Below are 14,248 nucleotides of genomic sequence, written 5' to 3'. Positions count from 1 at the left end.
GCATGTGGTGCTGGGGGATCGAACAGAGGTCCCCTGTGCTTTGCTAAGCTTGTTCTAAGTAGGTGCTTTAGACCACTGAGCCATCTCGCCAGCCCCATTATGGATGTTTATAATAGAGCTACAGTGATATTTTCATCTCTCCACCTTTGCAAGAGACCAGGAACTGTATGAATGCTACCTTGCTGTGACCAATCTGGGTACGTAGTGAGCGGCATGAAGACACACTCTATGTCTCCAGCACCCAGTGGGGTTTATGGCCTGTGCAGGGTTCTGACTATTTTTGTTGGTGGAAAAAACATGAATCTGCCAGTTTCTATATTCCTTCCAGCAGTATGCAGAGGTATTTGTTTACCCACATCCTTACTAGGACTAGCTTTTAGAATTGTGTTATTCTACAAGGAGAAAATGTCAAACAAAATAAAGTTTAAGTTATATGTTGATAGACTAGATTATCTTCCATGTAGAATAGGGATCCGGGATCAGTAAGCTAAGGCCCATCAGCCTAGTTTGGCCCTGTTTGATTTTGTAAATTTTTATTGGAACATTGCCATGCTCTTTAGCTCCTCCTGCTTGAGGGCAGGTTGTTCCCATGTTAGGAGAACAGAGCTCAGTCCTTGGAACTGAGTCTGTAAGGCCCACAGAGTGGAAAGGGCCTGAATCATTTTCCATGGCAGAAAACACTTAGATGGATCCAAACAAGGTCAACTGTTTGCTCGTGAGATTCTGGGTAAGAGCTGTAGCCCCACGCACAGATTTGATAGGCAGCGTACACAGAGCAGAGTTGTTGGCAGCGGGAGCGTGGGCATTCCAGCAGCTATTAGAAATGACTAGTGCCCATTATTCCACAGGCTTGCTTCTCATCTTCACTTCAAAGAGAAGCAGATGTTTCAGTTTTTTGTTTTGTTGTTTTTAGCCTGACTCCCTGCCCTCTGTTCAAGGTTCTGTTTACTAAACAGAAACAAATCCAGACCTGTAGTCTGGGATCTGAAGAGGAGGCAACCATAATGTTAGTAAGAACTGTTTACCAGACTGTTTATGTAGTTAATCCTGTTCCCTGAGGAAATGCAGCATCTAGCTGTAAACCCAGGAGACTGTGGATCAGAATGCACAAGAATGTTCACTGCAAATTACAGTAGGAAAGTCTTCAGGACTGTCAGCAGGAGGGACAGATGAGTTGTGGTTAATTTCATACACAGCATGCAGCATGTAAAAGGAATGAATGGAATTACTGGATAAATCTCACTATAGTATTAGTTAAACAAAAGATAAAGTTGCAAAGGATGTGTTTAATATGCGCATAAAATAGAGACCTGTGTGAAAATAAACCTGCATACTTGGGAAGATGGTGAAACACATGTCTGAAGTTAAGGCACCAGGACTGAGGTTACCTATGGTGGGAGATGGGATATGGGACTAAGGATTAGGGAAGGGTAACAGGCGTTTTAGTTGGCTTGGACTTCTATGATAGAATACCATGGAGTGGGTGGCTTAACAAATCTAAAATCAGTGTGCTGAAAAACTTAGTGTCTGGGGAGGGCCGGATTATGGATGGCTAGCTGTCTTGCTACAGTGAGGAAGTGCCTCTAGGGCTGCTTCATAAGAACCTGATCTCATTCCTGAGGGCTGCACCCTTATGACCTCATCACCTCCCGCAGAACCCCCTCTTGGACTGCACCTGGAGGGGCAGTGTCAACATTCAAATGCTGGGGTACACACATTTCCCACTGTAGTGTAGAGCTGCATTTGTATTTCTAGCATTTCATTCTTCAGCTGGAATATGGTTATGGAGACATTCATATTATTGTAAGTTTTGCATGTCTAAAATACGTAATCAATCATTACAGGGAGAAATGATATATGGTACGTGGCTCCTGGTGCCAAACTTAATGAAGGACAGGGACTGAACTGTCAGCACTCATTAGGCATCTGGTGTATGTAACGGAGGAGCTGGCTCCAAAAATAAAATCAACCTGGCTTTAAGGCAAGCCTAGTGAGGTCATGACTGTGGCAGTCTCAAATGAGAAGAAAGTGGAAGAAATTGTAATCTGTTCCTGCTCCATTCTTCTGCATTCTGCCCCATGCTTATATATGGTTGTGAAATCACTTTATCAGATCACTGTTAGACCTTTTAGACAGAATGAATGAGGTAGAAAATAGAGTACAGAAAGAGTATGTAAATAGCATTTCAAGAATCTAGAGTCCTATGAGAGATTTCATGTATGGTGTATGTGTTTCTCTGTGTGTGCATATGTGAGTATATATGTGTGCACCATATTAGGTATTATTGTCGCATACCGTTGTCCCCCAAAGTTAGCTGCTTGTAACAATAAGTATTAGTTATCTCACAGTTTCTATAGGTTGGGTCAGGAGTTCCAGAGCAGTTTATTGGATAGGCCCAGACTAAGGTGAGATGGTTGGCCACCTGGCAGCAAAAGCCGGGGTCTGCTGTTATGAGACAAGGCTCTGGCATGGAGGACCCAGGTAGCCATTGGTCCCCTCCTTGCCTCCCAATGTGGTTTTTCCATCTGTGGCACCCTCCAGACATAGGATAGGAAAGAAAGACGAGGGAAGGGGACCAAGGTAGGTAGTGACTTACTCTGCTGTGCTACCCTCTGCAGCTGACCAGCTGGCATTGAGATAGGGGACTTCCTTTTGTGGGAGACGGCGACTATCTTGGAGGCTGCTATCATGCTGCTGACCTTCCTGGACAGCGCCTGTGAGAAAGTCACTGGCTCAAGTTTCACAGTGCAGGAGAGAGTCAGAAAAGGCATAAGAAGGGCATCTTAGGCTAGCCATGTTCACCTGTCCTTCCGTCACATACAGTCTGAGTCCGGGGGATGCTTGCACAGAGTTGAAGGTACCATATAGGTACATGCAGATATTTAGGGTGCAAAGTCATACCTAGAGAAGGTTTTCTACCTTCTTCAAAATGACATCTGCATCTCCCTAGTTCCGTGCTGAGGGTCTAAGTACGGTAGATAAGAAGAATGAGAATGTGCCACTGTGTCGTGCCTCATTAATTACACAGTTTTTGCATAACGATCCTAATACTATCACCAAATATCACACTGGTCCCATTTCAGAGAACAGTTTCCTTCAAACACAATGACACTCTTTGGAAGCAGGTTTTCTGTAGAGCCCTAAGGAAGGGCTTGTAGGCACATTGTCTTTCCTTGACTCTTCATCATCCTGTGACATAAAGCACAGCCCTCAGATGTCAGCCTTTACCTGTGGGCTTAAAGGCTTTGTTCTGTTTTTTTGTTTTGGCGGATCCATGGATTGAACTCAGGCCCCTGCGCTTGCCAGGCAAGCGCTTATTCCCCTGAGCCATCTCCCTGGCCCCTTGTTTTTGGTTCTCTGAAGTCCCATCGTTTTACTAGCACAAGGATTGGTGCTGATGGTTCTGAGTCAGTATTCTGTATTACACAGTGTGCTTTTTGGAATGCCCTTCCAAATTTTCCTTTTTTTTTTTTTTTTAATTTTAGGAAAGTTATATTGAGGGGCCAGGGAGATGGCTCAGTAGAATAAGTGCACAAGGACCTGAGTTCAATCCCCAGTTCCGCCAAAAAAAAAAAAAAAAGAAAGAAAGAAAGTTATTTTGAATTACGGATTTTAGTGTGTGCTTTCTTTCCATGCCTTGGTTTAGTTCTTCAGGCCCTCTGTTTGGTTTTGCTCTCCAGTGTATTTTAACTCATTTCTTTTTGACTTTAAATGCTTTCCTCAGCTCTTTTTATTAAGACCTCATCTGTTCTGTATATTTTTACTTTTAGGCTCCTTCTAAGAGTCTTCATTTTTGTTTTGAGTGTTTTTCTTTTACTTCTGTACCCTTTCTGACTTCTGTTGCCCTGTTTGGGGGCTCTCCAAACTTTGCGTCATTTTGGTCTTTGCTGTCTGCATCGTCTTCTCACTGTCCTTACTGACTGTGCTCCATTCTGTGAGCGTGTCTTTCTGGCAAGCTGTCATTGTCTGTAAGTAAGGTGGGCGCTCTGCTCTGGATGAACTTCCTATGGGATCTGAGGTCTGCATTCTTCTGTCTGTTTTATGTGAATCTAAGTTTCCTTGAACTTTGGAGGGGTGGCTTGGTTCCCAGAGTTTTCTCTTCTGTGAAGCATTTCAAAGTATTACAACTTGCTTTTGAGATTTTTGGCTGTTTGCCTATCCCATCTATATCTGGTCCTTCTCTTTTTTATTAGGTTTACTGGTATCATTTAGATCTATGTATAGATTATATTCATCATAGGGCATTTGTATTGCGCATGGGATATCTTGATCAGTCCTTCTCTTTCCTGGATGCTATTTTTTCTCATCTTGAATCTGCTGTAGCTTCTCTGCATTGTGAGTCCCCCCAGCTCCTTGACAGAGAATTCCAGCTATTCAGCTCCTAGGTTCAGGTACTGTGTTGCAGTTGGCCTGCGGTGCCTTGTGGGGTACACCTCACTCGCAGGGTCTGTCTGTTCCCAGGGCTCCTGGATGCTCTGTTGTTTCCATTTGTACCCGTGATCATTGGTGGTGTGGCCTCACCTGCTCATTTTCAGGGTTCATGTCAGTGTCACCTTCTTCCTTGCCTTTTTAAGTGTGCGTGCATGTGTGCGTGTGTATGTGTGTGTGTTACTGGGGTGTGTGTGTGTTACTAGGGTTTGAACCCAGGACCATTTACACTGTGCTACATCCCCAGCTATTTATTGAGAGACAGGCTTGGCTGTGAATATGCTGTTAAGGCTGGGCTTGAACTTGTGCTTCTACTTCCTCAGGCTCCTAGGGTACAGGGATTACTGGTGTGTGCAGGCTTTGGGTTTTATTATTTATCTAACCTGCCTATAACTATTTTAAAACCAGGTCACTACCTTTTTAGAACCTCCCATTCTCAGACTACTGTACTCAGGCCTTTGCCCCTAAACCCGCTGCCTTCTAAACTGCTTGTGTAAAAGTCAGCAACAACACTCCCTGTTCGCCCCTCATTTTTTCTTGAAGTACTTTCTGCATCGTGTCCAGGAAGCCACAGTTTCTGGGGTTTCGGCCCCAACAGCTGGTGTGTACCACTGTTGGTACAGTTAGCCCCTTTGAGTGGGTAGGATATGGGGTTTTAGAGAGAATTTCTAATTTGTCCAGACTACCCAGCTAACTAGTAGCATAACTAGTGGCATAACTGCTAGAGTAAATAGTAGCATGGTTAAATACTTCTTAAGGATCCCCTCTATGCCTGCTGCTGTGCCCTGGAGGAGCCTGCAGTGTAACTGGCAAGAAAGGTTGACTGTGTGGGTGAGGCCTAGAGGCTCAGGCAGAGACCCAAGGGACTAGCAGGGAATGTAAGTGCCAGGAGGCTCTGCTCCTGCCTTGGAGGACAGGTGGGATGGACAAGGTGATGGGAAAGGATGGCAAGGAGCATGTGCTGAGATTGGGCTGTGCCCCAGCGGGCCACAAATGTGACAACGCCCCGGGCTTAATGCCAGCGGTCCTTCATCTCTGTCTCTGCCCTGAACCATGTTTCCAACTCAGTGCAGTAATACTGAGCCTCAAGTTTCTCCTTCCAGGCCCGGCTAACCTGTTTTTCAGCACATCAACCAGGCCCACCCATCCCCAGGATTTCAGGGCCTCCTATTCTCCCTGGTTTTTCACCAGGCAGCTACTGTACCCCAGCTGTCTGTGCACTAGGAACACTGCAGATGTGTCTTCTAAGTGTCACCCAAGTCCCTGCTGGAAGAGGAAGAGCGGCTTTTCTGATTCATAGCTCACCCCCTGTACTCCCAGCCTTCCTTCTCTCTGCTTTATTATCTCTCACTCTCTTTGTCCCCTCCTTAAGAAAAGTCACCCAACTTCCTGCCCTTCCTCCCATGAGTATCAGCCTGAAGGCTTTGTTCCAGAGCCTCTTGGTTTGGTCAGCACATTCCCAACCAGACAAAAGCCCAGGAGACAGTGTCCATGACCTCACTGTCCACCCATCCAGTGGGCCCTTGCTGGACAATCCCTGGGCCTGGGGGGCCTCAGCAGGGGCCTTCACTGCCTGTTGACCAGCTGAGCAACATCCCAGGAACCCCTCTGAGGTCCTAGCTTTGTGTAAACACACTTGAAATTTAGTTTCCTGAGTCAGAATTGAGGTTTCCTTTCCTTTGCATAAACTCAAGATATAGCACTTAAGAACCTCACTGTCAGCTCCAGATCGCAGGGGTGGGGCTGGGGGGCTGCATTCCTTGGGTAGAGTTGGCACATCTGTGTATTAAACATGATTGCCAGGAATGTGGCACACAAATGTAATTCCAGCTACTCAAGGGGCTAAGGCAGGAGAATTGCAAGTTTGATCTTAGCCTGGGCAATTTAGCATTACTCTTTTTCAAAATAAATAAAAAGGGCTGGGAATGTAGCTCAGTGGTAGGTTACCTGCGGAGTTTGTCGACAGGGTGAGAGTGAGAGACACAAAAAAATTGCTTTTGTACCACAACCATGGAGTTGGGTAGTTGTGACATAGTGTATGGCCACGGAAGTATTTACTCTGCAAAGTTGGCAGAGCCCTGCCCTAGAGTTCCTAAGCTTGGTCTTGTAGTCTCAAAACAGGAATGCTGTGTTTGTGTGTCTGTGTGTGTGTGTGTGTGTGTGTGTGTGTGGTGAGGGAGAGGGAGAGCGAGAGAGAGCGCTCAGCGATCTAAAGTGTCTGCTTAGGGCCAGGGAGATAGCTCAGTTGAATAAGTGTTTGCCTGGCAAATGCAAGGTCCTGAGTTTGATCCCTGGTACCAAAAAATAAAATAAAATAAAAAGTAAAGCGTCTGCTTAGCCTTGGTTTGATCCCTGGCACCACGTGCCGCGCCAACCCCACCCCCAGGGTGGACTGAGCTGGCCACAAAACAAACAAACAAAAAAACCCACCAAAAAATAGTACTACAGGGCAAGAGGTCTGACTTTGTGGCAAAGCACTTTCCTAGCATGCACAAGGCCCTGGGTTTGATTCTCAGCACCACAGGGGTGACAAAAAAGAAACATGCTGGCAGGCTTCCTGTGACCCTGGCCCCTCTGTACTGACATGAAGTGTGGTAATGCCTGCTCCCTCCCACAGGCTGTGTACCCTGTGGGGAAGAGTTACTCGCTGCTCTTGTATTCTGTTAATGAACAGCTCTTTAGAGTCTGGAGTGCTAGTGATTAGACCACCCAAGGCACCCACAGGAGCAGTAGGCCTAGGTTGATTTTGGAAGGACTGGCAAGGGAGAGCTAAGAAGAGGGACACAAACAGCATGTGCAGTGGCCTGCAGGGGCAGGCAATAGGACATAATTATAGCTCTTTGCAGTCAGTGGCAGGGAAATGGACTTCCACCAATGTCTGCACTTCCCTCTGTGTGGCCCCACTGCAGAGGCGAGCGACCGGCCCTGGCCCTCATGGGACCTTGGCTCTAGTGAGTGTAGAACCAGCTGCAAATCTGGTTGTTGGGGAGCCATTTATTCCAGGCCGTGGACTCTTATGCAGGAGCACTTGTAGTTCTTGCTTTGGGACTTGGGTTGCATGGCTGAAGCCCAGTTTCATGTGAAATAATTAAAGGATAACACAGGAGTTGGTGAACAACACTCTAGTGTTTGCTCTCCAGACTGTCTTGGTTTCGACTCAGTGTCAGTCAGCAAGGAGCTTAGGGAGTGAAAAAGGTAAACATAAGGAAAATTTAAAGATCCTTGTAAGCCAGGTGTGGTGCACACCTATAGTCCTGACTCTGGGAGACTGAAGTAGGATTATAAATTAGAGCCTAGTCAGTTTAACAGCTTAGTAAGACCCTATCTTAAAAAAAAGGTTTGCAGATGTATCTTAGTGCAGTAGTCCTGAGTTCAGTCCCTTGTACTGCATCAAAATATAGAATCAAACCCAAAAAACAGGGAGCATCTGCTTCATGAGTACTACGTTTCCTTTTGGGGTGATGGAAGTGTGTCAGAACTAGATGGTACAGCGCTGTGGATGTACCGTGCTACTGAAATTTTCACTTTAGAATGGTTCCTTTTATGTTGTTTTGCCTTGATTTTTAAAAATTATTTATTTATTTTATTTATTTTTTTTTAAATTTATTTATTTATTTATGTGTGTGTGTGTGTGTGTGTGTGGCCAGCTCAGCCCACCAGGGGGCGGGGCTGGCTGGCATGTGGTGCTGGGGGATTGAACCGTGGTCCCTGTGCTTTGCTGAACTTGTTCTAAGTAGGTGCTTTAGACCACTGAGCCATCTCACCAGCCCCTTAAAAATTATTTATAAACTTAGAGTAAAGATAATATAATCTTGACAGGTAAGTCTATTAAATCGTACTGATGTTTTAAATTTTTAAAAGTTACTAATAGTAAATGCAGTGACAGATGGGTACCCTCGTGGTCCGAGTCATGCCCGCTTGGTGTACAAGGACATCTAACCCAGATGATGGCTCTCTGCCCTTGTCTCTGACAGAGGTGGAGAAGACCCGGTGCCAGCAGGAGCGTGAACACATTCTCGGTGCAGTGGGAGCTGCAGATGCACAGCGGCCCAGGCCGCTAGGACTCTTTGTCCCTGAGTGTGACGAGCATGGGCACTATGTGCCCACCCAGTGCCATGGGAGCACTGGCTACTGCTGGTGTGTGGACCGTGATGGCCGCGAGCTGGAGGGCACCAGGACCAGGCCTGGGCTGCAGCCCCCATGTGAGTAGAAAGCAGGCGAGACAGCCAGGGGCCCAGAGCAGTGGGTCCCTGTCCCCTCCACACCCTGTACACTCATGCACAAACAGGCTATGTGTAGATGCCCAGTGGAGCCTGTAGTACTGATGTGAGATGGCGGAGAGGATGTGTGTGGGAGGTGTAGCCCTGGGTTGCGGGCACTGGGCAAAAACTGGGGGGCTGCTGGTGCCTCTCCAGAGCTGTGCTCATTCGGGCATCCATTTACATCTTTTAGCACCTGCCTGCTTCCCGGCTTTGCCTCAAGACTTTAGGTGCCTGGGCAGGTTGTGTCCTCGAGCAAATAGCCCCAACATTTCTATAGCCAATTTAAGGCCGCCCTGGTATAGAATGGCTCCATGCTGGGTCCCACCTGAGGCCCACAAGGCTGTGTGACTCCACGCAGATTTCCTTTGTTGCCTCACCTTCCTTGGTCTCTATTGGAGAAATGGGCCAAATAATCCTGAGGACATTGCCCCCTTCTAAAATTCTGCTTCTGTCACAAATGTAGAAGTTGGTCACTGTCACAGACTAACCTGATAGAACTAACTTTTGAGTCTCCCTTCTCAGTTTAGCTAATAACTAGATGTAGAGCTTCTCCCAGGTACTTCCCCAAAGCTGTGAAGGAGCAGTACAGGTGACTCCCAAGTAGCACTGACTCATCCATACTTTTGGTAGGGGTGTTGGGGACACCAGGGGAATGCCATGGACTGGGCCCCCCAGCAACCCAGAGTGATGGGAGCAGAGAGGAAAAGTGTAGGGAAAGGAGCTCCCAGAGACAGTGGATGGCAATCAGAAGCCACGAAGAACCCAGCTTGCAAGAGTGGTGGCTGACAGAGAAGTCTTTGGAAAACAGTGCAGGAACCTTGAGGTTGTGCAGGGTCCTGATGGTAGCGGGCATTGACTAAGAGGAAGGCACCTCAGGGGTTCTGCATCCAGGGTGAGGGCATCAAGTGCCAGGCTAAGGGGCCTGGTGTTGGTCAGGGAGCTTTGACTAGCACTAGAAGACCATAAGGGGATTGATGGGTACCAATGTGAAGCCAGTTTTGGGTTTAGATGCATCCAGCTGCTTGATGGAAGCCACAGTGGGTGCGGGTGGGGCCACCAGCTTGGCAAGGGGAGTAGGGCAGGGGGAGTCCACACAATAAAGAGGACAACCAGACTGGTATGTCTGTGACTGGGTGTATTAGACGAGACCAGAGAACCAACCTTGGGATGACGTCATCCTGCTGTCTATTTAGAGAGCACAGTGCAAAGCTCAGGAATATGTGTGTCTTCCATGCAGAGTGTATGAGCTCGTGTCCTGCAGCACAGATTGTCCATCCCCTCCTGGAACTCCTCCCAGCAGCTGGCTGGGTCAGAGTGCAGGGTTTAGGGGCCCTGACCAGCCTGTTAATTCTGGGAGCCAAGAGGGACACGTTTCTGGTCCAGCTCTGAGGCTTCCCCACCCCTCGACCCAGAACAGGGTGTTCAGGATGCCCTTCAGTGATGCAATGAACTCCTCCAGCATTGATAAGCTCAGTGGCTCCCCTAGGACATGATTCTCCATGGGCAGGGCTTGCAGTGCTGCCATTGAAAGAGCATGAATGGCAAAAGTTGCCCCCAGGAGATAGACGCTAAAGCCATGCCTTTCACTGGACATTTACTGCTAAACTCACGTCTGCCTTACCTTCTTCACAAATGTCCATTGTGGGCTTTTAATTAGAAAATGTGTGGCTTTTCAGTTCATGGTGCTCTAAAGGTGCCATGACCCAAAATGTCAGTGCATGTGCGGTTGTGTACATGTGCCTATGTAGTTTTGTGTGTATGCAGATGTGTGTGTGTGTGTGTGTGTGTTTGCATTTGTGAGACCATGCGTGTGTGCATCTGTGTTTCTGGTGTGCACAGCCCTCGATCACTGGCCTCTGCTACCCCCTAGGTCTGGGTACAGTGGCCCCCGCGATTCACCAGCGACCTGTGTTGCCTACCTCTGTGATCCCTCTGCCTCCTGGGACCCACTTACTCTTTGCTCAGACTGGGAAGATTGAGCGCCTCCCCCTGGAGGGAAATACCATGAAGAAGGCAGAAGCCAAGGCATTTCTTCATGTCCCAGTAAGTGAGTGCTGTGCTGCCTGCTGGCCCTGGTGACAGGTCCTGCTCCTTTTACCTGGAGGGTAAAGTCATGCCACCACCTTGTATTGACCCCTGGAAACCGGGCGCTGCTTCCCATGCAGCCCTGAGAGCCTACCTCCCGATCAGTCCACCCTGTTCCCAGCCTCCCCCTGAGGCTCCCTTTGCATTGGAACACTTATAAAAGTTTACTGAAAAATACACGAGCCATCATTTTGTTCTCGGTTGCCCCACCGAGAGCATAAATCCCTCAGGGATCGTCACTGGTCTCCATGATATCCTGCAGCACACCTGCTCAGGGAGTGGAGTGGGTTAAACTCCCTGTGAAAACCATTCTTCCCCAGGAGGAAGGAGAGATGATGTATTAAGTTCATACATCACGCAGCACAACTGTCACCACCATCCACATACACAACTTTGTTCATCTTCCCAAAGCAAAACTCTGCACCCATTAAGTACTAGGTCTACTTCCCCTGCCCTGTCCCAGCCTATGCAATCATGACTGTACTTTTTGTCACTCAGCATTTGATTCTTCCAAGGTACCTCATATAATTAGAACCCTACCATATTTGTCTTGGTGTGTCAAGCTCTTTTTGCCTAGCTTAATGTCCTAAAGGTTTAGCCACGTTGCATTCTGTGTCAGGATTTCCTTCCTTCTGAAGGCTAAATAACATTTCCTTGTGTGCACATTACCAGATCTTGTTTCCTCTGTCAGCAGACAGTTGGGTGCTCCCGCCTTCTGGCTGTTAGGAGTCGTGCTGCTGTGAGCACAAGTATAAAAACATCTGTCCAAATCCCTGCTTTCACTTCTTTTACAGATACACCTAGCAGCAGGATTGATGGCTCAGGTGGGACTTTGTGTGTTTGATTCTCTGAGTAACTGCTGCAGTGTTTTCCACAGTTGCTGTGTCACTTCTCTCATCTCATTCTTGGCAACAGAACACAAGTGTTCAAGTTTCTGTCTTCCACGACCTTTTCTTTCTTTCTTTCTCTCATTCATGTATTTAATACAGGGTCTCTCTACATAGATCAGACTCGTAGTGATCCTCCTGTTTTCAGCCTCCCAAGTGCTGGGATTACAGGTGTGCCACCACACCCCGTCTCAATTGCCATCTCAGTGCTCCAGGGGGTGGGGCTGGGACACCATACTGGGGATTAAACGCAGGCCCTTGAGCCCTTTAGTCCACTGAGCTATCTGGTTGGCCCTTTATTTTCTTTCTTGACCCCCCCCCAAAAAAAAGTAGCCATTCTAATAGGTGTGGAACCTCACTATTGTTTTGATTTATAGCTCTATAAAGATTAGTGATATCGAGTTTCTTGTGTTCTTAGTGACTATTTATATATCTTCTATTCAAGATCTGCTCAAGTTTTTGATCTTTAAAAAAAATCAGTTTTTTGTTATGGAGTTAAAGAGTTCTATATGTTCAAGATATTAGCCTCTTAAGATTAATGATTTGCAGATATTTTCTCCCATTTGATGAGCTGCCTTTTTTCTGATGACTGTGTCCTAGGATGTATAGAAAAGTAAATTTTTTATGTAGTCTGTTTCACCTTTTTCTTTTGTTGCCTGTTGTGATTTTGTCAGTGTATCCAAAAAAGCATTCCTTTGGGGCTGGGAAGATAGCTCAGTAGAATAACTTCTTGCCTGACAAGCGCAAGGGCCTGAGTTCAATCTCCAATTCCACCAAAAAAAAAAAAAAAAAAAGCACTCCCAAATGCAATGTTATTAGGGCTTTGCCCTAGGTGGTTTTTTTTTGGGGGGGGGAGGTGGCAGAACCAGGGATTGAACTCAGGCTCTTGTGCTTGCCAGGGAAGCGCTTATTCCACTGAGCCATCTCCCTGACCCCTGTTTTATATTTTTAACATTGACATTTATGTCTTTGATCCATTTGGAGTTTACTTTTGCATGTACTGTGGGATCGGGGTCACTACCCATTTGATCTGACCTCTTTTGTTTTGTTTTTATGTATTGGTACAGGGTCTTACTACGCAGCTCAGACTCATAGTGATCCTCCTGTCTCAGCCTCCCCAGCTCTGGGATTACAGGCATGCACCGCCACACCCCATCTCGATGTCCTGCTCAGTGTGCCCAGGGGTGGGGCCAGTGTGGCAGTGTGGCTGCTGGGGATCAAACCCTGGGCCCTGCACTTGCCTAAGCAAGTGCTGAGTTTGCTGAGCTATCTCTCAGGTCCTGACCTGACCTCTTCAGGGGAGCTACTTGCTGATAACCTTACTATTCCCAGGAAAAGACTTTTCTGGTCCCCTTCACCCATAGTTCCCCAGATATTTCCTCCTAAGCCTTTCCTGGGCCTCATAATCCCTGGTTCTGTGTCCACACCCAAGGGCTCACTTCTGAGTTTCTTATAATTGAACAACTTGTTTTTCCTGGGCTGTGGACAGAACCTGACCTCATAACGGGCTAAGATCCCCAGCAGCCAGATCTTACCCAAATGTCTCATGGGCATAGAGATACCTTCTGCCTGTTTAACCAAGGGGGAAACCCTGTGGTTTTTAAATATATATTTCAATTTAAGAGAGATCTGAACTAAGATTTACCAAAATAATCTGTAAGCAAAGTTTCATTTTCAGGCAATCTTCTTCTATTGCCTCAGACAATTGAAGTTACCTGGTATTCATACTAGAATGGAGTGTCACCTAAGGGTTGCCATATAAGATACAAGTATTAAAAACAAAATTAATGTCACTGTAAAAGACACATTGCCACTGATTCCCTTTGAAATACTGTATGTCACTTCAAAGCCACCCATCCCCTTGCTTTTGACATCTTCTGAAGTAGTTCTAGAAGTTCTTTTTGTCAGTTGTGCTGTCCTGGCTGCCTTCATGTTCTGGGTGGATTAAAAATGCTTACCTTTCACAGTGCTGGTTTTTGAGACAGGGTCTTGCTATGTAGTTCAGGCTAGCCTTAAACTCACTATGTAGTTCGGGCTGGTTTCAAATTCATGTCATCTTCTTGCCTCAGTGTTCTGACAGCTGGGATTAAAGGCATGTGCCACCATATGCAGCCTTCACGGTCATTTTCACTTTAGGAAAGAGACAAAGAAGGCTGGTGAATAAGGTGGATAAGGACATACTGTAGTTTGTTGGTAGAAATTTTTTTTTTTTAAATTTAACTTGTCATAATTTGTTATGAATATACAAAGACAACAAACTTTTAAAACATTGTATTTACTAAGATTCTGGCAACAGTTTTATATAACAAGATACAGCATACCAGGCCTGCCACTCAACGTGTTTTTAAGTCTCAGCTTCAATATGAAGCTGTTTAAAACAAAAACTCAAAACCTGCTTTTTACATGCTAAATATCTTGGCAAGGGTGCCACTAAACATAGTAATGAACTTGAGACAGTACAAATAAAGAGTTAACAAAAGCTAAACATTGCAGCCTGCACAACATTCATACAAAAAAATAAAGTATCATTGGTTACATAAAATTTTCCTGACTGGTTAAAACTTAACAGTATAAAACATGCATTTT

At 46.3% G+C, this 14,248-nt stretch overlaps 1 protein-coding gene across 1 annotated transcript in view; it reads left to right on the top strand.

Moving 5' to 3' along the window:
• Positions 1–14,248, top strand: part of Nid1 (nidogen 1) — an 88,588-nt gene that overhangs the window by 57,386 nt on the left and 16,954 nt on the right. The window contains exons 13-14 of the mRNA XM_023700861.1: positions 8,403–8,630; positions 10,561–10,733. Coding sequence (XP_023556629.1) covers positions 8,403–8,630; positions 10,561–10,733 — 401 coding nt within the window. The remainder of the gene's footprint in view (positions 1–8,402; positions 8,631–10,560; positions 10,734–14,248) is intronic.

The sequence above is a fragment of the Octodon degus genome, unplaced genomic scaffold (genome assembly GCF_000260255.1).
Source record: "Octodon degus isolate 3935 unplaced genomic scaffold, OctDeg1.0 scaffold00127, whole genome shotgun sequence".
NCBI lineage: Eukaryota > Metazoa > Chordata > Mammalia > Rodentia > Octodontidae > Octodon > Octodon degus.
Note: the sequence above shows the minus strand (reverse complement) of the source record. Positions and strands in the feature narration are given on the sequence as shown.